Source organism: Penicillium rubens (assembly GCF_028828025.1).
Source record: "Penicillium rubens strain IBT 27055 chromosome Unknown utg000003l_segment0_segment0, whole genome shotgun sequence".
In the NCBI taxonomy this organism is placed as follows: domain Eukaryota; kingdom Fungi; phylum Ascomycota; class Eurotiomycetes; order Eurotiales; family Aspergillaceae; genus Penicillium; species Penicillium rubens.
This window is the reverse complement of record NW_026890601.1, coordinates 1,580,083-1,602,076: the sequence shown is the minus strand read 5'-3', so window position 1 is coordinate 1,602,076 and position 21,994 is coordinate 1,580,083. Positions and strand designations below refer to the sequence as shown.

The following is a 21,994-nucleotide window of genomic DNA, read 5'->3' as shown; positions in this document are numbered from 1 at the left end:
GCCATAGCTTTGATGTTAATTTTGCGCTCTGGAGATAGAAGGGGTACTTTCGATTGTGAAATTCGCATACAAACATACGACATCTGGAGACTCGTTCCATGTAAAAAACCACAATGTATTTGTATTCTCATCAATGAAGGAAACTTAGTTGGTGACTGTGTATCGTCTGATCAAAAAGAGGATCGAAAAATGTGAAGACAAGACGAGAAGGCAAGAGATGTACAAAACTCAGAGACAGACAGATAAGAAACCAAAACACAAGTAGCTTTCAGAAGATTCAATCTCCGTCTGGACATAAATCATATATCGTATCGCATCTTTAGCAGATGACCCGGGTGTCCGAGCCATGAACATCCCCCATCAACAGAGCTTCCACAATCTCACCCTTGATACCGACTCCCCGTCCAGCCCGCAGCACTACCAATGCATTCGCCTTTGCCAAACTGCCGACCTTCGAAGACCGCTGTCCGGCACCCTCCACCCCTGTGCTCGTCGCGTACAACCGACCATCCGAGCGTGATGCCGTAACGACAGCACGGTGGTATTCCGTGCGCTTTGGATCGAGCGGGAAGTGGTGCGTCAAGACGACAGCGACGCGGGGAAGACCAAGCTGCGGCGCAAGCCAAGGCCTAGAGCTGAGGGCCTGGGAGCTGTGGCCCAGGCCGGTGAGCTTGTGCAGCGAGGGAAGCACGAACAGGTTGAGGGTGACGAGGGCGGAGGCCGGGTTTCCAGGGAGCGAGAAGATGAGCTTTGATTGGCGCTCCTGTTGAGAGGATGTGGCGTCGCCGGTTGGTTTGAAGGGGACGGTTGCGAAGGTGGTTGGTTTGCCTGGTTTCATGGAAACACGGCCGAAGTGGATGGTGCCACCGAGGGAACGCTCGATGGTCGGCTTGAGGAGGTCGAGCTCGCCCATTGAGACGCCGCCAGTTGTGATTATAACGTCGACGCTGGTGGAGGCTCGGCCAACGCCGCGGAGGGAGTCGCGGAGGGCGTGCTCGAGCTCGCTGGCAGGTGTGTCGCGAGCGATGCCGAGGTCGACGGTTTCGAAGCCCCATGAGTTCAGACATGAGAGAAGAGAGGGGCGGTTGGAGTCGCGGATCTGACCACCTGTGAGAGTTCGCGGGTCATTGTGCTCCACGAGCTCGTCACCGGTGCTCAAGACGCCTACGCGGGGTTTGCGGAAGACTTTGACAGTCCTAGTACCGGTTGATGCTAGCAAACCAATCTCTCCGCCGACGGGAGATATTAGGTCCCCGCGGCCCACTATTTTGGAGCCTAATGTGACATCGCTGCCAGGCTCGCGCACATTCTCGCCGGGCTCGATGTCCTCAGCGAGGATTTCGACTGTCGCTTCTTCCTTGCCGTCAGGTGTGCAGGAGTCCAAGGTTGTATCCTCGACCATGACTACGGCGTTCGCGTTTGGGGGGAGAGGGGCACCGGTGGTAATTCTAGCGATGGTCCCCGGTTGCAATGGCTCTAGATTTCCGCCGACATTGGCATGGGCAATGGATGCTACGGGGAAGATCCCCTTGGTGGATTGGCCGGCGGAGCCAGATTCTGGTGCAATGACAGCGTAGCCATCGACGATACTAGCTCGATACGCTGGAACGGCCTCTGCGGCGTAGACGTCTTCTGCGATCACCGAGCCAATTAAGGAGGTGGTCACTGGGACCTCAATGACTTCTGGCTCGGGAGTGTGCTCATTGATCCGCCGAAGCGCTTCATCTACAGAAAGCATCGGGTAGGGTGAGGAGCGATAGCGCCGGTTAGGGCCTGCACTAGGGTCGTTGGACTGGGGCCTCTCCGACGGCAACGTATGCGCTTTTGGGGTCTTATGTCCATGTCCGTGATCATGACCATGGTGGTGGTGATGGTGATGGTGGTGATGATTTTGAGTAGCACCAACGCCTGCCTCCGATTCGAGCTTCTTCACACCTCCAGCATGGAGGTTCCGTGAATTAGCCCCAGCAGACTGCAGGCAGGCATGTGGAAGAAGCTTGACAACAGCGTCGAGGTTCTCCATGGCTCCTTTGGGTGAACCAGGTAAGGTAATAATCAAAGTCTTATTACGGACACCAGCAACTGGTCTGGCCATCATAGCAACTGCGCGGGGGGATTAGCAGAAGTAGATATAGTTAAAAGGGGAGCGCCATGGCAGCGCCATGGCGCCGCCCCTGATGTCATGCTCACAGGGGGTTACTCTCAAGGAGGCAGCAATCATGCCGTGTCTTGAAGTCTTGGTTAGTTTACTAGCGTCAATGCGGCACCCGGGTATCCAACTTACACTAGTCCCGGCGCATGGCGTTGGATTAGGGGAGAAACGGCCTAGTGATATCATGAGCATAAAGCAACGGGTCAAGATCAGAATCACAAACTTCAGGAGTATTGTCCTTGATGGCAAATCCGGTTCCTCCGCTAAGGAGGATGAGGTTGTACCAATTAGGGCTATCGGCCCAGTCGTATATCGATTGCTGGATCTGGAACACGTCGTCCGGGACGATCCTGGATGCGGGGGGTTCCCACTTCCCCTCTGCAGCCAAGATAGGCCGAAGTGCATCGACGACCTTGTCAGAAGCGGGGTCTTCCGAAGCAGTATCTGAGACGATCAGGATTGCGGCTTTCAATTTGGTCTCCATGATGTGCGCTGTGCATAAATCTGGGGAAGTGGATGTTTGGCGGGGGAAGTCGTTTTAAATAGGGAAAAACATCGGACTATCGCCAAACTCCGACGTAAATCGTGTATTTTTAGCGTTGGCGAAATCAATGCCGCTGTTTTTTTTTTCTTACATGCCAATCGTAATAATTTCCGAAAGGGTAACTTGCCTCTTTTATGGTTCATATTAAGTTGAGTTACGAATTATTCCGAGGTCCTTCCAAGGTTGTAAGCAAAAGTCGGGGTTGGGTGTAACCCCAATCAATCCAATCCAATCGGATTGGAACCTATAGAATATGTCTAACTACATATAGATTGGCTTTTAAGTCAATTCTGGATGGGATGTTGTCATGTATTCCGTGTACTTCAGTAAGATAGTCAAAAGCTACCTAGGTAGGCTAAATAGAGACTACAATGAGTGCCTACATGTAGATATACATATGTAGGGAAGAAGTCATTCATTCGATAGCGATTTCTACAAGTATTTGTTCACCCTAGTGTAACAAGCGGAAAACTAACTCACGCAGCCCCAAATTTGATACATCTGATCTCCGGATCACTGATGCAATTCATCAAACCCAAAATGGCTCTACGTGGTCGACCCCAGACGCCCCAATGCGGTATATCGAAACATGAACATGAACTATGAAAACGAGAATAAAGAGGCGAGCAGGTCGTCTGGGGCATATGTTTCGAGTCCTCGATATCTGTTTGCTGCCCAAATTTGAAGCTCTTCTCTTTCAAAGGCTCAATTTCAGGCCGCCTCCAACACCGCTGCCTTTTGGGCCACGAGAAGGCCGACAATCAAGCCGAAAAGTCCCAGGACTGAGCTGAAAATCTCGACGACAAGAATCTTGACGAATCTGAAAAAGATAACATGTAAGTGACAGTCCTATCATATCAACAATACCACGAGGATCACCTACAGGCTGGGATCAGCGGCATCGGCCAGGGCAGCACCACTTCCATTGATACCAACGGAGATACCACAAATAAGATTGCAGATGCCGACTGAGATTCCTCCCCAGAAGACCGCGTATCCAGTGTAGTAGTTGCTGGAGGTGTGGATTCCGCCTTCGGGTACCGGGCTGAGCTTCGAGGAGAAAACAATGGCCATGATGACGCCGTAGATAGCGACGACTTCACAGAAAATAATGGAGATCAAGTTCTTGGTGCGAATACGGGGTGCTCGGACACCACCGCCAACAATGGATGAGCCGGTAAGGAAGATACCCCTAAAGAAAATATGCGGTCAATATCACCATGTCAAATCATGTCAAGAATCGGCGTACCATGCTGCGCCAACAACCGAGAAGCCGATACACGATGCGATTCCGATATTTGCCCAAGCATAAGGAGAAACCTCCTCAAGGAAACGGCCGACCTAATACGTGTCAGGTTATTGGACTTCTGGAGCAAATCGTTTGTTTCTCTTTAACGTGAGTCTCATACATTGAACGCTTCTCCCTCTCCGTGAAAGAGCATATCTAGAATCCACATCTCTCATTAGCTGCCAGATCGCACCTTGGCCCCATTGAAACGTACACAATCCCACCACAATGAGAGTGGTGATGGAGACACCGGCCGGATAGAGGTAAGCCATGGCGACCTCTATAAGCCTGATGAATAAATTAAATGGTCAGGATGATCGCAGACGTAGAAAACACAGCCGATAAGGTAGCTGAAGCTCTGGAAAGGTGATGGGGGACTCGGTGGCCGGAGCGGATTAACTGCTCCGTTCGGGCGGTGACCTCGCGTTGCGCTTCCCCGGACGTGTTGGACCACCTGCTTCTCCCTACTTTTACTGTTCTTTCAAGGGAAGACGCTGGTCTTAACCTTCTATATTCTCATTAGTCTTGTTCTTGTGTTTTTCACCCAGTCGCAAATTCCTGACCTCGTTCCGTGCGGCTTCACTACCCCTGAATTCCAGCCGCATCAATATCTCCGTTACAATGGCGTCTACCTCCGTTGGGTCGTATTCGAACCCCTTGAAGAAGTTCAAGTAAGAATTTGGAGGACACAGTATCGAATCAGAATTGCATTGCTAATGGATATATGTAGGCTGGTATTCCTAGGCGAACAGAGCGGTAAGCGTCTCCTCACTTCATACCTCTACTACATGCGCTCTGGTCGATGAGAGGCTGGCACAAGATGTCTAACGTTACTGCAGTCGGCAAAACATCATTGATTACTCGGTTTATGTATGATTCGTTCGACAACACATACCAAGCAACTATTGGCATCGACTTTTTGTCCAAGGTACGCCACATTGTATACCCCGCACAAGGATCTAATTCATTGGGCGTTGCCCCGAGAACCTATCTATTTGTGAGAGCTGGACTAACTATCGTATCTAGACCATGTACCTTGAAGATCGCACTGTGCGCCTTCAACTTTGGGACACCGCCGGCCAGGAGAGATTCCGTTCCCTTATTCCTTCCTACATCCGAGACTCGAGTGTTGCCGTGGTAGTATACGATATTTCGAATGCCAAATCGTTCCAAAACACACGAAAATGGATTGACGATGTGCGCGGGGAACGTGGAAACGATGTTATTATTGTGCTCGTGGGCAACAAGACCGATTTGAACGATAAGCGGGAAGTCACCACCGCACAGGGCGAGGAAGAGGCAAAGAAAAACGGGTTGATGTTTATCGAGACCAGCGCGAAGGTCGGGCACAACGTGAAGCAGCTTTTCCGGAGAATCGCCCAGGCTCTCCCTGGAATGGAAGGCGAGGCCAAGCAAGGCGAGAGCACCAGTATGTTCATTCTCATGTTTTATTCGCCGAGTCCTCATACTGACCATGACCCTTCCCACAGTGATCGATGTCAATATCAGTCCCAAGGAGACGACCAGCAACGACGGCTGTGCCTGTTAAGATTCACCCGCATCCATTCCCCATTCCTACGTGCTCTACCTCGATGAGAATCGAGGCTGTCATGATATCCTACAGTTTTCGAAGATGTACATGTTTCTCCTTTCTTTGCCCGCACCTCGAGTCGATAGCGCGTGTCTAGATCTTTCAATACCGAATGCGGTTGTATCCAGTTATTTTATGAGCTGTTGGGAGGAGACAAGGTGTTTTGATTCCGTTTAACCAGCATCATACGTTTATTTTTCTTTTTTTTTTGTGGCGGTTGAAGTTACTTCGCTTGACTTTTCCTTTGGGAGTTCGTCATTACCGCTCTGGCAGCATGGGCTCACATATCTGATATGCCTGATATGCTTTATTTCATGAAGCTGTATAATATGGCATTTCCCTTCTGGGTAACGCACCGCATAGCCGGCGCCAATGAAACTTGAATTCAACACTACCATACCCATCAACTATGTGGAATCCTTGAAACATGACGAAGGTGCTGTTCTGGTATTCGTAAGGAGCCATGATTTGCTTCATCCGTCACGTATACTACGTCTCGATGGGTTCCCAATATGTCGATGGCGTTTTTTTTGTACATCTGATCACTTGAGAGGCACGTGTTAAAAGACAAACCCCTTAACGTCGTTCTCGTGCTCCAAATTCCACGCTCTTTGTATTAAAGAGTCGACCTTGTTCGTGTCTTTGATTCCGCCATATTTGGCGAGAGCGTGAGTTTTTGCCTCGATTTCAGACCTAGTAATGTCAGAACCTGATTGTGCCATCTTTTAGAAATATGGAAAGCATACCTTGTCAAGGGAAGCTCCGGGTCTCCCTTTGCAAATGTGACTGATTCCGTGAAAGTCTTCCCGGACTTGCATTGAACAATAACAGTGCCTTGCCATCTCTCTGGGAACTGAGAATCAATCTCCGCATTGTATTCCATCTTCACTCGACTCTGGAATGTACGCAGAGAGGCATCCTCCAGATCAGCTTCAGTGAAGTCAGTTATCATAGCTTGGCCTTTCTTCGCCGCAATGGCTAGTACAAAGCCCATTGAGAACTTGCTCTGGTGAACTGTGTCTCCATTCCCACTTAGGCTAAGTACGTTAATAGCAGCCTGGTATGTGGGAACTAGGACAGAGTCAATCTCGTCAAAATGAACCTTGTTCTTGCTCATCAGCTTCAACAGTGCGTCCACGCTAGGATGCGTGTGTCGACAAGATGCGTGCCATTTGAAGCTCGAACGAACAATGGCAAATTCAGTGCCCAAGTTCTGGTCAATTGCTTCTGAATTTGTTTCGTCGGGGACTAGAGCAGCCCCCATTGCACGCGGTCCTTCCAAAATATCCCGTGGGCCTAAAAGGCCATCACGAGCGGAGTACGCAGCAAATATACCGTCAAAGCAGGCCTTTGCTGTGTGTACTTGTTTTGAATGTGTTGCATCCATCAAGAATTGCCATAATCCTGCGGCTTGAGTTCCAGCTGTTCCGACTGCTGATGATGTCTGGTTCGCATCAAGCTTCAGTAGGTGGGCTACAGCTGCTGCAACTCCAATCACTCCGCCTGTGGCAGTGGTATGGAATTTCTAAAGCGTAAGTTAATAATTGGAAACTAGCCAGCTGTGCCTAGGGTTGCTGGCATGGTGATTTGATATTCATGGAAAACTAATTATCTTACCTCATAGTGGCTCTTCCCCAGATACTCTCCAACACGGCAACCGACTTCGTAGCCAACCACACAAGCAGTGATGAATTCTTCTCCACTTGCCTCAATATCTTGGGACACTGCAAGAGCAGCTGGGAAAATCACAGTCGCCTATGGCCAAATAAGCATGGTGTTGGCCGACATGTCATGCATTGATATTGGACTTCAAGGTGCAACAAGCAACGAGAACACAGGCAAGACTCACCGGATGCATGATGCTTCGATTGTGCAGATCATCCTGCTCGACCACATGAGCAGCAGCAGCATTGATCAGACTAGCAAATGCAGGACTAGTAGTGAGGGCTTGGGAACCATCAATTAGTTCGCTCTTTCCACTAGACGGGCCCATTTGAGCCGCAAAACGCACTATTGCAGAAACAGCGGGATGGCTACGGCCGGCTATGGCACAGCCTAGCGTATCTAGGAAGAAATCTTTGGTGCGTTGGACCACATCATCAGGAATGTCGTTGTATCTCAGGTCGGCGGCCCATTTGACCAACCGATCAGTTCTCGATTCTTGGCTTGATGAGATAGTCATTGCGGAGTCTCAAGAAACAGGTTATATAGGAATGAATGAAATGACTTGATGCCAACTCCAAGTTCAACGTCAAATATAGGCGGGGCAAAGACGGGTAGAGCACGTCGGTCATTTACTTCCAAGGTTACTTCCCCTCTTTGGAGGATGAGCTAGCTATTTCCCGAGGTATACAAATGGCCCATGAAGCCGATTTGAGAGTATACAACGAAAGGGCTCTGATATATTGCGTAGATACTCATCCAGTCAGACCATAGCCTCCCAATAAAATATTCAATTATTCAATCCATATTTGTATAAACCATTCAAATAGCAGGACTGACATGTGACAGCATATAGCCGACTTATACCTAATTAGGAATATTCATGCCCTGATCATAAGGCATAAGGCATAAACTGTATTGGCTCAGGCATCAATATTTTCATAAATGCATAAAATGATCGCTAAAGTAAGGGGGCAAGCCACCTGGGCATAAAAATGTAGTCTTCTGTTGTGTATTACCTTCGAGGTCACATGGATGATCAGGTAGAACCCATGCATAAATTCAATAAAAACACTGAATATAGACTTCAAGACACAGACGAGCAGATTAAAAGAAGATGAAGTGAGTACCTATAACTATCCATGAATAACTAGATGAGAAGTGAAAATGTAATCCGAGAATCGGGAAATTGATCTGCGGGCGGATCGCCCGGGAAATGGCGCCCCTGGGCCATCTGCCCTGCCATACACCCAGCCTTTTTCCTCTTCCCTTGCTTTGCCCGTATATATACCCAACCACATTTCCATCGCTATTTTCATCTCGATAACGCACATTCTTGGAATACACACTCATGGGGTTCACTTCCCGTTTTCTCCGCATTCCGCGGCCAGAGGTGAGTCGAGATCAAATCTTATCCATTACCGGAGCTAACTTATTTCGTCACTTCAAAGTCCTTTCTCTATGTGATGAGCTTAGAGACCGGTGCTTCATTAATCACACTTTCGCTTCTCTTGAATAAAATCAGTGGCCTCTATGGCTTACTAGCCCTTTTGACCGGCTATCACCTGTCCCCCGTACAGCTCTCAATGTACCTTTGGTCCCTCGTTGCCCTTGGTCTCGCCGCACTTCTGTTCCCACACATTCGCAAACAGTCCCCTCTACAATGTCTCGCCCTCGCCTACCTCTATGTATTCGACAGCTTGATTAACGCCGCTTACACTGCCGCTTTCGGTGTGACTTGGTTCTTGGTGGTATCGCAACATTACGACAGTGGCGAAGCCGCCGGTCCAGGGGGCGACACGATCGCCCAAACCGCTGGCTTTACCAGCCCCAAGTACGATGCAGCCTACGTCGAAATCCAGAACACCAAAGAAGGAAACAACTTCGTTGCTCATCCCCCGCGTGCGGCCGAAGATCTCAGCAATGTCGTTCTCCAGCCCGAGAGTCTCCCGAGCATCATCTTCATCTGCCTTCTGTGGGCGGTTCGCGTCTACTTTGTCCTGGTGATGCTCGCTTTCGCGCGCCAGGCCCTCCGTCTCTGGGTTGCGATTCCCCGGCACACCCAACTCCCGACCCACAGCCGCAACGTTTCTGTCGCCAGCGTTGCCGATATCGATCGGGAGCCTTTCTCTCCCTATAGCCCCGACGGCCAGGGCTGGCAAGGCAGGCTGGGTCGCGTGATGGTCAGCATCGGCCACAGCTATTGGTTGGGCGAAGAGGAGGACGGTAACTGGCTCAGCGGCATCAACCACAAGTTCCGCAACCGCTCAAACAACACAGAGCTGCCCGGTGCGCTGGAAAGAGAGAGGAGACGCCGTTCTGGGACGGGTCCCCCAGCACCGTCGCCATCTATTGTTCGATCTACTGTCCTTCAGCAGCCAATTCCTGAGCATGCACCTGGTGGCATGAATGTGAAGATGCAAGACTGGAACGCACCTCGATAAATGACCTCTCGGCGGCTACTGAACAACATCAGTCGCAATAATGTACAGCCCTCGCTTCGACTCGGCTCAATGTCTTCAGCCCCCTATCTTCCTCCTGGCTGTGTGCACCGGATACAATGAATTTGTCTGTGCCCAACCAGGGGACACAATCCATCTTGGCTCTTGTGTCCGTCCCATCGTTTTATGAGGTCACTCAATCGGGGTAACCGATCAATTGACTTCATTCGATACTCCACCATCACGAAGCCCGAGCCCCTTTTTGCTCGATACTTACGATACACTGCACATATGAATTTGGAACGGGTCCAGGTATATGGCGATGAACAAGCCATTTCTGTGTCGTTGATCGATATCTGGGCCCCTCCTGTCTGGGTCCGGAAGGCGTTTTAAATTCCGCCATGGGAATTGGGGCGCTTTAAACACAAATGACATCTGACATCCAGGATTTTGGCGTCGGGACATGGATATGTACATTGCTTATCTGAAATGGGGGTTCTGCATATTTTCCCCGCAAGGGTCTCATGTCTTTGTTTTGTACACAATTGCTTTTGGGCACCCCTCACATATAATATCAGTATGATTTTTTTTCTTGACGATTTAACAGATTATGGTCAGTAATACTGAGAAGGTTGTTCGAGTCTTTCGAACGCCGAAAGCTTCATAAGTACGAATTATTCTTGTATTAAATGAGATAACGAGATTAGGTTTTTTTAGGATTCGTGATGCACTCGGCCGAATTATTAGAATAAGGCTGATTGGCTAGGATCATGGTATACACGAGCGAGATCGGTGACCGTTAACCTTCGGCATTTGACCGGCAGTCTTGTTCTAGTAGGGACTGCCTGAAGCCCGTAGAAATTCCCCTAGGACAGTACGGAGTAGAATACGTTGAAAATACGGGAATACTCCGAATAAAATGCATTTGTTGGGCATGGGTAATTGCTGTGGTGCTATTGGTACGCTAAAAGCATGAAGGTAAATACTTTTAAGTCGACCTCGGGATGCTATGTGAGTTAGTCACCGAATAACCCGGGATTATTGGACTCCACGTAATCCCATGAAGCAAATCCCTTGACAATCCCAATATTTAAGTGTATTTCATATGTACGTAGCTGTCGATGTAGTTCTCTTAAACGACAGGTACCGCACGAGCTAGCAAACCCCGACGCTGACGTGCTCGACGGTATCACGGGATCCCCCGCACTGAGCCCAAAGCGGAAGGTTTGCATCCTTGTCGTTAGGTGTTTGCACTGATGTCGTGATCGAAGACCAATCAGCAGATTGCTGATCTAACCCCGACGACGGAGAATGGAGCGAGCGAAGGAAACAAAAACCACAGGCCTTTTTTTTTTCTTGTCTAGAAGGACAATTCCAAGAGAGCTGAGAGACATCATATTAATTGTCTCCTCTCACTTGTTACTATATCCCTTCGGTTCTGTGCTGCGAGTGGGAGATCGCTGCATACATACTGAGAAGATATATCGCGATTTTATCATCCCACTTACTGCTGTGATCAACAGCAAATAATCGCAAAAATGGTGTCTATCTCAAGCGCTGCTGAAGCGGGTAAGTCATTTTCAATTATCTTCCATTCTCGAAAATGCAGGGCAATGGCTGATCACCATGCGATTGTACAGTGGCGAGGATCGCCTACCTCACCAGTGATACCGTTCTCTCTGTGCAGCCCTCGCTGCAAAATGACTCATTGTTCTCCAAGTCACTGAAGGCCCTCAAGTCAAACAAGACGAGCAACCTCTCTTCAAAAGTCACCGAGGTGAGTTGCAATCGTTGGGGTTGCGAGACCGGAACCCAACTAATAATACATCCAGGTCCAAGCTGTGCGCTATAATGAAGATCCCCTCCTGTCCGCCTTCACTCCCCTTCAGAACGGCGAGATCATCTCCGTCGTCACCAGCTCGTCAGTCCTGATCACCGCCGTCCCTCACCTTTACCGTCTCGCCAACAGCCCCGTGGTCATCCACGTTGCTCTGGAGCCCTCTCCGTTCCCCGACTACTCCGTGATCAGCTCCATCCGTCAGTCCGGTTTCACATTCCTCCACTCAGAGACCGTGCAAGAAGCCCAGGACATTGCTATCACAGCCCATGCGCTTGCTCACAAGTCTGGAAAGGGTGTCATCCACTTCTTCGACCCCTCTAACTCGGCCAAGGACCCCTCTATTCCCGAGGAAGACATTGAAGTCGTCAAGAAGGTTCTCAGCATTGGTGGAAATTCTGCCACCTCTGCTGGTACCCAGACTCTTTACGCTGACTCCGGTCGTGTGGCCACTGTCACTGCAGAGACCGTGGGTACTCCCCCCTCCGGCCAACCCGAGTCAACAAACTTGACTGTGCCCTCTCAACCTCAAACTCCTTTCAACGCTAGCGTTGACAACTCATCAGTTGGCTCCTCGCGGAGAGACAGCAGTGCTGGCAGTGAGACCCCGAGCTCAACCGCGACGACTGTGGACAGCGCCACCATCCGGCCTGTTAACGCGGGCGATATCTTTGATTGGACAGCTCAGATTTGGAACGCACTGTTCGAAGAGGTGGGCCGCAGATATAACGCCATCGAATACACCGGTGTTGCCGATGCTAAGTCTGCTATCTTCGTCTTTGGCTCTACTGGGGTCTTCGTGGATGCTCTCGCCAATGCTGGTGCCAACCCGGAGTTGGAGAACATTGGCCTGATCACTGCTCGCCTGTACCGCCCCTGGGTTGGTGGACAGATTTCCAACTCTATCCCTAGCTCCGTTGAGAAGATCGCTGTTCTTGAGCAGGTCCGCAAGACCACCCGATGGGGTCCTTCGTTCATGGACTTGTTGTCCAGCCTCACGCCCTCTGGCACTCGCGCTCAGCCTCCTCGAATTGTCGGGTACCGTCTCGGATATATTGAGCCCTCTACCGCTGTCCAGGCCCTTCGTGGTGTCTTGCAGAACCTAAACTCCGCTTCTCCCATCCAGAACCTCGACATCGGGAGCTCTCAGGTTCCTGCTGTTCAACACGCTCTTGAGCAACCTCGCATCGAGAACGCTTACTTGAAGATCTTGGATCAGCTCTTTGGCGAGCGCCTCCACATTGCCAACCAGCTTGGATCCAATAACGCTGGTATCTCAAGCACTATTGCCGCAAGCCCCGAGTTTGGATTTGGTTCGCTGCTAGCTCGCCAGGAGCACCGCCAGCGCTTCATCCGGGAGGTTGAGGAAGCCACCAGGTCCAACGACTTTGCTACTGACGTTCCCAAGACTTGGTTGTCTCGCTGGGCTCTGAATGTGAAGGAAGCCGCTAAGGCTAACAAACTGGCTCCTGATGTGATTAGTCGCCTCTCCAACGATGGCTCCGCGATTTCCCGCCAACTTCTTCAGTCCAAGCAGCTCTTCTACGAGGAGTCTGACTGGCTGGTCGGCTCCGATGCCTGGGCTTACGATCTGGGCAACTCCGGTGTTCATCACGTTCTCGCGTCTGGCGCGAACGTGAACATGCTCATCATCGACTCCCAACCATATTCTGAGCGCGCTGCATCTGATGCTACCCGCCGTAAGAAGGATATTGGTCTGTATGCCATGAACAGAGGTAACGCATATGTCGCCTCGGTCGCTGTTTACAGCTCGTACACCCAGGTTCTTCAGGCCATGTCCGAGGCTCAGCAGTTCAAGGGCCCCTCTGTTGTTGTCGCCTATCTGCCTTACAACCAGGAGAATGACTCGGCACTCACAGTGCTGCAGGAGACCAAGAAGGCTATCGATCTTGGCTACTGGCCCCTGTACCGCTGGAACCCCGATAACGAGGAGAAGGGTGAGCCAAAGTTCCAACTTGACTCCGAGCGCATCAAGCGTGACCTTGAGGAGTTCCTCCGTCGGGACAATCAGCTTACCCAGCTTATGAACCGCCAACCCAAGTACGCCCCTGTTCTGTCTGAGTCCTATGGCACTGAGGTTCGCGCTTTGCAGAAGAGAAACGCGAAGGACTCCTACGAGAAGCTCTTGGATGGTTTGTTCGGTGCTCCTCTCACTATTCTCTTCGCATCCGATGGCGGTAACGCCCAGAACCTCGCTAAGCGTCTTGGCAACCGTGGTCGCGCCAGAGGTTTGAAGACCATGGTCATTGCTATGGATGAGTTCCCACTTGAGGACTTGCCCACTGAGGAGAACGTGGTTTTCATCACCAGTACTGCAGGCCAGGGAGAATTCCCTGTGAACGGTCGTAGTCTCTGGGAGCATGTGAAGAACGCCGGTGATCTTGACCTGTCCACCATCAACTATTCTGTTTTCGGTCTTGGTGACAGCCACTACTGGCCCCGTAAGGAGGACAAGATCTACTACAACAAGCCTGCCAAGGATCTTGATGATCGTGTCGCCTTCCTGGGTGGTCGCAAGCTCACCGACATTGGCCTTGGTGATGATCAAGACCCGGATGCCTACCAGACCGGGTACTCCGAATGGGAGCCCCGCTTGTGGAAGTCTCTGGGTGTTGATAAGGTGGAAGGTCTCCCCGAGGAGCCGGCCCCAATCACCAACGAGGATATTAAGATCAACTCTAACTTCCTTCGCGGCACCATCGCTGAGGCTCTTCTTGACGAGACCACTGGCGCTATCCCCGCCAGTGATCAGCAGCTGACCAAGTTCCACGGTACATACATGCAAGATGACCGTGATCTCCGTGATGAGCGCAAGGCCCAAGGTCTTGAGCCTGCCTACAGCTTCATGATTCGCTGCCGTCTCGCCGGTGGTGTTGCTACCCCCAAGCAGTGGCTGCAGATGGATGCCATCAGTAGCTCACACGGTAACGAAACCATGAAGCTCACTACCAGACAGACCTTCCAGTTCCACGGTGTTATCAAGCGCAACCTTCGTGGCGCCATGCGTGCCATCAACAACTCCATGATGGACACACTCGCTGCCTGCGGTGATGTTAACCGTAACGTTATGTGCAGTTCTCTCCCCGAGCTGTCCTCCTTCCACCGTGAGACCTGGGCCATCTCTTCCAAGATCAGTGAACACTTGCTTCCCTCAACCACTGCCTACCACGAAATCTGGCTGAAGGATGACAACGACAAGAAAGTCCAGGTTGCTGGAGATGCTGTCGTTGACCACGAACCCCTCTACGGTCCTACCTACCTCCCCCGCAAGTTCAAGATCACCATTGCCATTCCTCCTCACAACGACACTGATGTCTACGCCCACGACATTGGCTTGATTGCCATCAAGGGTGCCGATGGCAACCTCGAAGGCTTCAACGTTCTGGCTGGTGGTGGAATGGGTTCCACTCACAACAACACCAAGACCTACCCCCAGACTGGTCGCATGTTCGGATACATTCCCAAGGATATGGTCCACATTGCATGCGAGAAGATCATGCTGGTGCAGCGTGACAACGGTGACCGCAAGAACCGCAAGCACGCCCGCATGAAGTACACCATCGACGATATGGGCGTTGACGCTTTCCGAAGCGAGGTCGAGAATCGTCTTCCCGACGGCCTCAAGTTCGGCGAACCTCGGCCCTTCGAGTTCAAGTCCAACGTCGACACCTTCGGCTGGCTTAAGGATGATACTGGTCTCAACCACTTCACCTTCTTCATCGAGAACGGTCGCATTGAAGATACTGCCGACTTCAAGATGCGCACTGGTCTTCGCGAACTTGCTGAGATGGGCAAGGGTGAGTTCCGTCTGACCGGTAACCAGCACCTGATGATCTCTCGCATCACCGACGAAGACCTCCCCGCCATCAAGGAGCACATGGCCAAGTACAAGCTTGACAACACTGCTTTCTCTGGCTTGCGTCTGTCTTCCTCTGCTTGTGTTGCCTTCCCTACCTGCGGTCTTGCCATGGCCGAGTCTGAGCGCTATCTCCCCGTTCTGATCTCCAAGCTCGAGTCCACCCTTGAGGAGTGCGGTCTTGCTCGTGACAGCATCGTTATGCGTATGACTGGTTGCCCCAACGGTTGTGCTCGTCCCTGGCTCGCCGAAGTTGCCTTTGTTGGAAAGGCCTTCGGTGCATACAACATGTACCTGGGCGGTGGCTACCACGGCCAGCGCCTGAACAAGCGCTACCGCTCTTCCATCAAGGAGGACGAGATCCTTGACATCATGAAGGGCCTCCTCAAGCGCTACTCTCTTGAGCGTGATACCGACGGCGAGACCCCTGAGCGTTTCGGTGATTGGTGTATCCGTGCTGGTGTCATCAAGGCCACCACTGACGGAAAGAACTTCCACGATGGCGTAAGTGATTCCTTCTATGATCTCGACAGTATTGATTCTAACAATCCCTTACAGGTTGCCGAAGATGAGGAAGAAGAGTAAATGCTGAACACAGCAGTTACACATATAATCTCTGATTTTTATGACTCTCATGGGATCTAAACTTTGCTTTCTCCCCTTTCTAATTGTTGGATATTCTCACGTCTGTATCTCACGTCGCAATGCATTGATGTCTTGGCGATTGTATGATTCCATGCAAAAATGTTAGATTTCGTCTTTTTTTCCTCTTTTATTCCCTTTCTTCATGTGGATCTCGATGACAGCTCAAGTCTGCTAGTACATATATAAATGATATCCATTTTCTTATCACCTTATCACCTTATCACTGAAACATCTTCTTACCTCCTGAGGCCATTCAAAGGTGGCAGAAACCCAACCGTGGAATCAGGTCAGGGGCGACCCCGAGAAGTTGATGCACAGTTTACATCACCTGGAGACTCCAGTGCCTCTTTGGCAACCTTCAAAGCTTCGATCTTGCCTTTAACGTTCCTTCTAACACTTTCGTTAATGTCCATTTCAGCTTCAATAGGTTGGCAATATGAACTCAATTCTATCAGCGCCTTTCGCGCCCCTGCTCTATCTATTCCCTCGGTTTCGGCAAGAGCAGGACTGGACGTATCGACAAGCACTAGGAAACACTTTCATAAAAGTCTTCCTTCGCATTTTCGTAGCATTTCGCACAAAACCACCACTTTCTCTCAAACCAGGTCTGGACGGAGACCGCTTCGTCGCGATAGAGCCAGGACCACCAGAGCTCTATACCAGCATCACCGTGGACAACGAGATCCAGCCAGTGACTATAGGAGGCACCTGGTTCCCATCACTCTACCAATACAACACAACCACCACCCAAGACAAGCATGTCGTGCTCCACTTCCATGGCGGCTCTTACGTCCTCGGCGACGGCCGCACATCATCGTGTCAGTTCATCGCCAACAACTTGCTAGAGCACACCACAGTAAGCCATGTCTTCAGCCTACAATACCGCCTAGCCTGCAACCCCAACGGCCGTTTTCCTGCCCAACTCCAAGACGCCATCTCCGCCTACTCATACCTCCTCCACACGTTACACATTCCGGCATCTCGCATCGTCTTCAGTGGCGACAGCGCAGGTGGCCACCTCGTCCTCGCACTCCTACGTTACATCACCAACTATGAGGACGAAAAGATCCTCCCATCACCAACATGCTCGTGGCTCTTCTCGCCCTGGTGTGATATTCCCGGCGCCCGCAACAAGGATGCCTGGCAGAACATTCCCAATGTACAGACGGACTACATCCCACCCTCGTTCCCCGCATGGGGCGCGAAGCATCTTATCGGGAACCTAAACGTCACCGGCGAATTCGAGCCGTATCTCGCGCCACTCTGGCATCCCTTTGCCCTGCCTTCCCCTGTTCTGATTGTTTCCGGTGGCAGGGAGGTTATGTGTCAGGAACATGATCGGTTGGCGAGGCATTTGAGTAAAATGCAGCAGAATGAAGGTCGAGTAGAGTACTTTGTGCAGCCTAATTTGCCCCATGATGTGCTTATGGTTGCTTGGCTTCTGAACTTTCGAAAAGAGGCTAGTCAGTGTGCTGTTCAAGCTGGGGTGTTCTTGACGAGGATGCAGGCTATGTTGGAGGAGGATGAGCTTGAGGTTCCTTCCGTGGCTTTCCAGCCGCGATGATGTTGCTATGTATACCTCCCGGGTGTACCATAACGCTACCTATGTATTGCTATTTGAGTTGAACTTATGAACGACTCTGCCAGAGAGGCTCTCTACGGAGTCCTTAAACTCATTAGAAAGGCCCTCTAGTAGCCACCTCCATCATTTCAGCTCTTTTTCATCTCTTCGATATTTGTTCGGTCAAATAACCAAGAAATACCGCCTTCCCTAAAGACTTCAAACGTTTCTCAAATCGCAGTTTGTTTGTCAAGTGAGGCAGTTTCCGGCTTCTTCAGACATTTAACCCACCAAATCCTCTTTTCCTTTTTCAATCTCTTTCATCTATTTTCTTTCAAAACCTGTACCCATCGCAACATACAACCCGCGCCGAGGCTACTGTTCTCGGTACTGCCTTATTCAACACTGATCAGCGCTGTGATCTCGTACAAAGTCGCTGGCACTATCGACTTACCGACCTCCCCCCACCCTCCACCCTCCACCCTCCACCCTCAGGTTAAGACGTTAACAACACCGGGCAAGACCCAGAGTATCCGAAGAGTGGTACAGCTATATCGCCAGCGGGCAGTGGTTTACATATCGTCGCGGTCGAAAATGACACCCATCCCAGGGATCATTCGCGAAGCAGCTCGCTTTGAGATCCAGCATGGCATAGACTGGACCGACTACGGACCATACACCAAGATAACGACAACTGACACGCACACTAGCTACAGCAATCTGGCAGACTTCTCTCACGAACTCCAGGAGTGGCCCTTTTTGTCCGTGGCCATTGCCAGCGTCCTTTTTACGATTATCGTGGTGGGCATCATCGCCCACTTTTGCTTTTGGGGAAGACGCAGGTATGTAACGAATACCCTATTTGTGATTGTGAGGGGTCACTGATTTGAGTTGGTCATGCAGGTATCCGCGGCAAACTGCATCTCCATCTCCCGAGGATAAGATGAAGACGGAGGACGTTGAATACCTGGATACGGACGAGGAACCCCGCTCAGGTATGTTGAGACATACATATTCCTTGCTGTGTGCCCGGCTCATGATTACAGATGGTTGGATGTGTTTTATCCTGGCCTGCCATGCTGCCATTACCCTCGGTGTTGTCTGATGCAGAGGAACACATGCAGCTGTTGGAGAACAAGACAGTCAGATGAATACCCCCTGTTCTCTGGTCAGCTAACGATTCTCTGTGGGACTGCGGTTGAAGGTAGAATTACAAGCCTGGTGCTTGTGGTCTTAGCCGGAGGTGACGATTTATGAGACCGGATCAAATATGGGTTTTAGCGTTTAGCAATTGATATTTTTATGCTTGGGGAAACCAGCTCAGCACAAACCAAGTGGGGGAAAGGATGGATGTGCTGTCCAAATCATTATTGACAACAGAACCTGTTGGCATGTTAGAGATCTATAGCATACATATATTTATATGCTAAGAAGATGTCGTTCAACAACCGGCCCTTTCCGTGGCTTCTCCCTACAAACGCACAAACTTTCCAAGGGAATCTCACCAATTGCTAATATGTGCATGGCAGGACAGTAATAAATGCAATAAAGTTTTCGTGCTGTGGCGACTTTCTGGCTATTTCCCGGCTGGGGCAGTGGGGGGATGCTTATAAAGGCAGTATACTACCTGGGTACCTTGGAGCCCTACCTAATTCCGCTTCATATAGCCTTCTCAGCAGCCGGCTGTGGGCTCACTGTCAGGCCCTTATTACCCCGCAAATGGTGACCTTCCCCGGAATTGGAGAAAATAGACGCGGGGTTAGCCTCTTGGCTATCTGAGCGCCAGGGGAATCATAGTATAAAGGCTCACGCCCATTGAGACTCTTTTTGCGATGAAATTTGGTTACCTCTACTCAATTGCAGCTCTGCACCATGCCTACCTCCAAGCCGTCTAGTGTCCTACACGTGGAGGATGTCTTTCCCGAAAAAGGTTCGGAGGCTGCGCCTAGTCTCGAGCAGACGTATATGGAAAGTGGGCTGAGTCGCGATGACGCATATTTCCTTGCCAATTTTCCAGAGGAAAAGAGGAACAAGTGCATTCGGAAGGTTAGTTGGATCATGTGTCTGATATGAGATGACTCGGGCATAACATTGGTGAGTATAGATCGATTGGCGCCTCTGCCCTATGTTAGCGTTTCTCTACCTTGTGTGCTACATTGACAAGGCAAGTATTGGTAGGTGTCTCTTCTGCTCATGGCTTTTGGATATTACTGGACTTGACGTTTAACGCCCCACAGGGAATGCCAAAATCGAAGGCATGCTGCCGGATTTGAATATGTCAGGCACTCAATATAACATTGCCCTGGGGATTTTCTTTGTCCCCTATGTGCTATTTGGTATGGCAGCACCCTCGATGCCATTTCTAGCTTACCCTATTAACAAGAGCTTGGCTACTAGAGGTTCCTAGCAACATTCTACTTGCCAAATTCAAAAAGCCATCGCTCTACTTATCGATATTGATGCTTCTGTGGGGTATCGTCGTGACCCTAACGGGGGTTGTAAAGAACTTTTCCGGATTGTGTGCGGTTCGCGTGCTCCTTGGTATTTTCGAGTAAGACGACCGCTACGTTCTGTTACTTTGGAAGGCTCCTCTCTGACCTGTTTGCAGATCTGGATTCTTCCCAGGCGCCGTGTGGGTTATTACCCAGTGGTATCAGCCACATGAAGTCCAAAGCAGGATAGCAATTTTCTACACTGCGAGCGCACTAGCCGGTGCATTCTCCGGGCTTCTAGCATTTGGCCTAGCCAAGATGCGCGGAATCGGCGGCTATAACGGCTGGAGATGGATTTTCATTATTGAAGGAGCTGCAACAGTGGTCTTCGCAGTCTTCTGCTACTTCTGCCTAGCGGATACCCCTAGGCTCTCCAGTAGATGGCTGGACCCGGAAGAGATCCAGTTTCTGGAGCTACGCAGACAGGCCGTGCGAGGACGTATTGTGGTAGACGAAAATCCCAACAAATTCGACCGGAAAGAGCTCTTCAAAGTCCTTACCGACTGGCATCTCTACCTACAGGTCCTCAACTTCTGGTCCAACACCGTACCAAACTACGGTCTGAAATTCTCCCTACCCCAGATTATAAAGAACATGGGATATACCTCTGCGAACGCGCAGCTCCTCTCGATGCCTCCCTACTTCGCCGGCGCGATATCCGCATACGTCTTCAGTGTCATTGCAGACAAACTGCGATGGCGCATGCCGATCATCATTACTGGACAGATCTGCGTAATCGTTGCGTTCTGCATCCTATTCTCTCTCGCCGAGGATATCAAGGATAATATTCCAGCGTGTTATTTTGCGGTCGTCCTTGCCTGTATTGGTCTGTACCCGATTATCCCGGGAACCAACGCGTGGACATCAAACAATCTCGCCGGCGCGCGGAAGCAGGCTATGGGTATTGCATTTATGATTAGCATCGGTAATTGCGGTGGACTTGTGGGATCATTTATATATCTTGAGCGTGAGGCACCTAAGTATCCTACTGGATTTGGGAGTTCGTTTGCCTTTGCGGTGGCGGGTGTGGTGGCGAGTGCTGCTTTAGAAGTAAGGTTCTGGTATGTGAATAAGCGGAATGCGAAGATGAGTAGGGACGAGATTCACGAGAAGTATACGGATGAGGAGTTGCAGCTTATGGGAGATCGGTCGCCGTTGTTTAGGTATACACTTTGAGTGCTTTTGGCGTGGCTGTCTTTCGCGAAGGGAAATAGGATATGGAATCGGGAATTATAGGCCGCCTCGTGCAATTGGTCCTTCGACTCCCACAGTTCATAAGTAAGCGACCTTCGAACGGCACCGAAGCACCGGAATCCGCTTCGGCATCTCCAACATCTATATAGGAGCCATGCTGTCCTATCGCTTTAGTGAGCTTCAAGCATCCTAGTTAGAAGAATAGAGGATGTTCTTCGGCAGTAATACTCAGCAATACAGACCACGACAGGATCCAATCTGTTTGATGTTGGAACTTTCAAGAGTATCAAACCGCCAATTTAAAGGCTTGGGGCATGTCAGTTACTGAATTCGGCGCTGCATATGTCCCCTACATGGCATACCAACGCTAGCATGTTTTGGATTCAAGAACAGACGGCAAAGCAATGCCTCTGTCTCCACCATAGATGTATGTGGGTGAGATCAACCGTTGGATTACGCTTGCCAGAAGCCTCAAATATAGATAACAGGTTGAAGATACACCCCATGCTCGGTAGTTCGGGTCGCTTGAGAGGGTTATGTGGGAGGGACAATGTAGAGGACCTTTGTGGTTTTGAATCCTTGCTATACTATAATATAGAAGACTTTGATGTCGAGCCCCTTACTAGCAGATCAGTTTATAAGAAAGGGTGAACACAAAACATAATATAAGCCTAAGAAATCTTTCATATAAGAATATGGTATAATTATCA

General features: G+C 50.4%; 9 protein-coding genes across 9 annotated transcripts; 6 read left to right on the top strand and 3 right to left on the bottom strand.

Moving 5' to 3' along the window:
• Positions 1-319: 319 nt before the first annotated feature.
• N7525_006805 (bifunctional molybdopterin adenylyltransferase MobB/molybdopterin molybdotransferase MoeA family protein) lies at positions 320-2,636 on the bottom strand (the record flags this gene model as incomplete). Its single annotated transcript, XM_002567312.2, has 4 exons — positions 320-2,103; positions 2,191-2,228; positions 2,285-2,325; positions 2,376-2,636. 4 exons carry the CDS (start codon positions 2,634-2,636, stop codon positions 320-322), a joined length of 2,124 nt encoding a protein of 707 aa, XP_002567358.2.
• Positions 2,637-3,407: 771 nt separating this feature from the next.
• On the bottom strand, positions 3,408-4,256 carry N7525_006804 (H(+)-transporting V0 sector ATPase subunit c''; the record flags this gene model as incomplete). Its single annotated transcript, XM_061213837.1, has 5 exons — positions 3,408-3,516; positions 3,580-3,888; positions 3,946-4,037; positions 4,106-4,140; positions 4,199-4,256. 5 exons carry the CDS (start codon positions 4,254-4,256, stop codon positions 3,408-3,410), a joined length of 603 nt encoding a protein of 200 aa, XP_061068268.1.
• A 349-nt stretch (positions 4,257-4,605) lies between these two features.
• N7525_006803 (Rab family GTPase YPT6) lies at positions 4,606-5,533 on the top strand (the record flags this gene model as incomplete). The annotated part of the gene is made up of 5 exons (XM_002567310.1): positions 4,606-4,655; positions 4,715-4,740; positions 4,824-4,912; positions 5,011-5,413; positions 5,475-5,533. 5 exons carry the CDS (start codon positions 4,606-4,608, stop codon positions 5,531-5,533), a joined length of 627 nt encoding a protein of 208 aa, XP_002567356.1.
• Positions 5,534-6,135: 602 nt separating this feature from the next.
• On the bottom strand, positions 6,136-7,757 carry N7525_006802 (MmgE/PrpD family protein; the record flags this gene model as incomplete). The annotated part of the gene is made up of 4 exons (XM_002567309.2): positions 6,136-6,268; positions 6,322-7,100; positions 7,193-7,330; positions 7,425-7,757. 4 exons carry the CDS (start codon positions 7,755-7,757, stop codon positions 6,136-6,138), a joined length of 1,383 nt encoding a protein of 460 aa, XP_002567355.2.
• An 831-nt stretch (positions 7,758-8,588) lies between these two features.
• N7525_006801 (inositol phosphorylceramide synthase regulatory subunit KEI1) lies at positions 8,589-9,681 on the top strand (the record flags this gene model as incomplete). Its single annotated transcript, XM_002567308.1, has 2 exons — positions 8,589-8,630; positions 8,689-9,681. The coding sequence occupies 2 exons, from the start codon at positions 8,589-8,591 to the stop codon at positions 9,679-9,681; spliced, it is 1,035 nt and encodes a 344-aa protein (XP_002567354.1).
• Positions 9,682-11,216: 1,535 nt separating this feature from the next.
• Positions 11,217-15,977, top strand: N7525_006800 (sulfite reductase (NADPH) subunit beta; the record flags this gene model as incomplete). The annotated part of the gene is made up of 4 exons (XM_061213836.1): positions 11,217-11,247; positions 11,319-11,455; positions 11,511-15,896; positions 15,951-15,977. The coding sequence occupies 4 exons, from the start codon at positions 11,217-11,219 to the stop codon at positions 15,975-15,977; spliced, it is 4,581 nt and encodes a 1,526-aa protein (XP_061068267.1).
• Positions 15,978-16,473: 496 nt separating this feature from the next.
• On the top strand, positions 16,474-17,601 carry N7525_006799 (alpha/beta hydrolase; the record flags this gene model as incomplete). The annotated part of the gene is made up of 1 exon (XM_002567305.2): positions 16,474-17,601. The coding sequence occupies one exon, from the start codon at positions 16,474-16,476 to the stop codon at positions 17,599-17,601; it is 1,128 nt and encodes a 375-aa protein (XP_002567351.1).
• Positions 17,602-18,192: 591 nt separating this feature from the next.
• On the top strand, positions 18,193-18,703 carry N7525_006798 (uncharacterized protein; the record flags this gene model as incomplete). Its single annotated transcript, XM_002567304.1, has 3 exons — positions 18,193-18,440; positions 18,502-18,593; positions 18,645-18,703. The coding sequence occupies 3 exons, from the start codon at positions 18,193-18,195 to the stop codon at positions 18,701-18,703; spliced, it is 399 nt and encodes a 132-aa protein (XP_002567350.1).
• A 767-nt stretch (positions 18,704-19,470) lies between these two features.
• Positions 19,471-21,266, top strand: N7525_006797 (uncharacterized protein; the record flags this gene model as incomplete). The annotated part of the gene is made up of 5 exons (XM_002567303.1): positions 19,471-19,644; positions 19,703-19,772; positions 19,836-19,934; positions 19,996-20,149; positions 20,207-21,266. The coding sequence occupies 5 exons, from the start codon at positions 19,471-19,473 to the stop codon at positions 21,264-21,266; spliced, it is 1,557 nt and encodes a 518-aa protein (XP_002567349.1).
• Between the last annotated feature and the right edge of the window lie 728 nt (positions 21,267-21,994).